Source organism: Palaemon carinicauda, chromosome 2 (genome assembly GCF_036898095.1).
Source record: "Palaemon carinicauda isolate YSFRI2023 chromosome 2, ASM3689809v2, whole genome shotgun sequence".
Classification (NCBI taxonomy): Eukaryota; Metazoa; Arthropoda; class Malacostraca; order Decapoda; family Palaemonidae; genus Palaemon; species Palaemon carinicauda.
Window position 1 is genome coordinate 199811073 of NC_090726.1, and position 2735 is coordinate 199813807.

At 32.9% G+C, this 2735-nt stretch overlaps 1 protein-coding gene across 1 annotated transcript in view; it reads right to left on the reverse strand.

The window, feature by feature from the left end:
• The window catches only part of LOC137621933 (uncharacterized), a 780-nt gene extending 198 nt beyond the window's left edge, over nt 1–582 (reverse strand). Inside the window, exon 1 of the mRNA XM_068352436.1 lies at nt 1–582. This exon is cut by the window's left edge and continues 198 nt beyond it. Coding sequence (XP_068208537.1) covers nt 1–582 — 582 coding nt within the window.
• Nucleotides 583–2735: the final 2153 nt, after the last annotated feature.

Consider the following 2735-nt stretch of genomic DNA (forward strand, 5'->3'; position numbering starts at 1 on the left):
ACATAAGGAGAGTTGGAGGGACATAAGGAGAGCTGGAGGGACATAAGGAGAGTTGGGGGGACATAAGGAGAGCTGGAGGGACATAAGGAGAGTTGGAGGGACATAAGGAGAGCTGGAGGGGATATAAGGAGAGCTGGAGGGACTTAAGGAGAGCTGGGGGAATATAAGGAGAGCTGGAGGGACATAAGGAGAGCTGGAAGGAGTAAGGAGAGCTGGATGGATACAAGGAGAGCTGGAGGGACATAAGAAGAGCTTGAGGGACATAAGGAGAGTTGGAGGGACATAAGGAGAGCTGGAGGGACATATGGAGAGTTGGAGGGACATAAGGAGAGCTGGAGGGATATAAGGAGAGCTGGGGGGACATAAGGAGAGCTGGGGGAATATAAGGAGAGCTGGAGGAACATAAGGAGAGCTGGAAGGAGTAAGGAGAGCTGGATGGATACAAGGAGAGCTGGAGGGACATAAGAAGAGCTGGAGGGACATAAGGAGAGTTGGAGGGACATAAGGAGATCTGGAGGGAGTAAGGAGAGCTGCAGGGATATAAGGAGAGCTGGAGGGACATGAGGAGAGTAGGAGGGACATGAGGAGAGCTGGATGGAAACGGTCAGAAGAATGAGAGATGGGAAGATGAACGATGAGAGAAAAACAGGGAAATATACAGACTTTGGAGAGACTTGAAATGCGATACTATTGCTTATCTCGTTTATATAGTAAGGAGCAAGTGTCTGGAGATACATATATATATATATATATATATATATATATATATATATCCATGTATATATATATATATATATATATATATATATATATATATATATATATATATATATGTATATATACATATATATACACATATGCATATATAATTGAAAATATTTGTACACACACATAAATATATATATATATATATATATATATATATATATATATATATATATATACATACATACATATACATACAAACATATATATATGGATATATATATATATATATATATATATATATATATATATATATATATATATATCGATATCTATATCTATATCTATTTATATATATATATATATATATATATATATATATACACATACATACATATATATATATATATATATATACATAGATATAGATATAGATATCGATATATATATATATATATATATTCAAATAAGCCATATATATTTTTGATACATTAATGTCTGGATTCTCTTAACGACCTCGGGATCAGAGCCCCAGGCGAAATCACACAAAGACAAGAGCTTGGCTCCGGCCGGGAATCGAACCCTGGTCGGCAAGCCTGTATAGACAGTGACTAAGCCACTTGGCCACGAAGAAGGATCCTTCTTCGTGGCCAAGTGGCTTAGTCACTGTCTATATAAGCTTGCCGACCAGGGTTCGATTCCCGGCCGGAGCCAAGCTCTTGTCTTTGTGTGATTTCGCCTGGGGCTCTGATCCCGAGGTCGTTAAGAGAATCCAGACATTAATGTATCAAAAATATATATGGCTTATTTGAATATGAAAAACACGTAAAAATGTGCAAAATTTATCATATATATATATATATATGTATGTATATATATATATATATATATATATATAAATAGATATAGATATAGATATCGATATATATATATATATATATATATATATATATATATATATATATATATATATATATATTTATATATATATACCGAACCTTCACACTCCTAGCATATTCATAAGCACCACAAACCATAAATTAGAGACAGAATATTAACTTCATATATAAAATATATGTATATATATATATATATATATATATATATATATATGCATATATATATATATATATATATATATATATATATACATATATATATTAACACACACTTATTTGTTCATTCACTCCAATTCTCCCCCAATATACGCACGGCACCAGAAAACCGGTGTTTTTCCTCCGGGGACATTTCACGTCTCTCTCAACCCATCCGAACCGAGTCTCGTTTTTGCTTCCGGAACATCAAACGAATCATTTTGCAAAAAAAAAAAAAAAAAAAAAACCTTATCTCTAAAATAGCAGAGTCTGCCTTCATTCTGCCCAACTGACAAACCATCCGAATGTTATTGGCAGAACTTAAAAAATAAAGTCACGGATTCAACTGACTGTATTTCAGAAGACTAAATGAATTAGGGTTTCCGCGTTCATTCTATAGTTGGTTATCTCGTTTCGTAAATCGTAGATTTCTGGTTAAATGGGAATCTTTCGTGGGATTTAGGTTAAACTTCATTGATGGGATATTCATTCGCATATGTGTGGTGGGGTTGAAGGTATTTCATGGATAGATAGGTTATGAAATTATATATATAAATATATACACTGTATATATATATATATATATATATTATATATATATATATATATATATATATATATCTATATATATATAGATATATCTATCTATCTATATATATATATATACATATTGTATGTAGTAAATATATAAATATATATGTATATATGCAATCTACTAGTATAGGAGATAGGATCCTTTAAGAAATGGCTAAAGAGAGAGAGAGAGAGAGAGAGAGAGAGAGAGAGAGAGAGAGAGAGAGAGAGAGAGAGAGAGACATTTGTACTTTTTCTTTGCTTACATATGCTGTACACTGAATGATCTCTCATATCTTTTACACATCATTTCTCTCCTTATACATTTGTTAGTGACATAGGACTAACTTCTGAGTCAGCAGC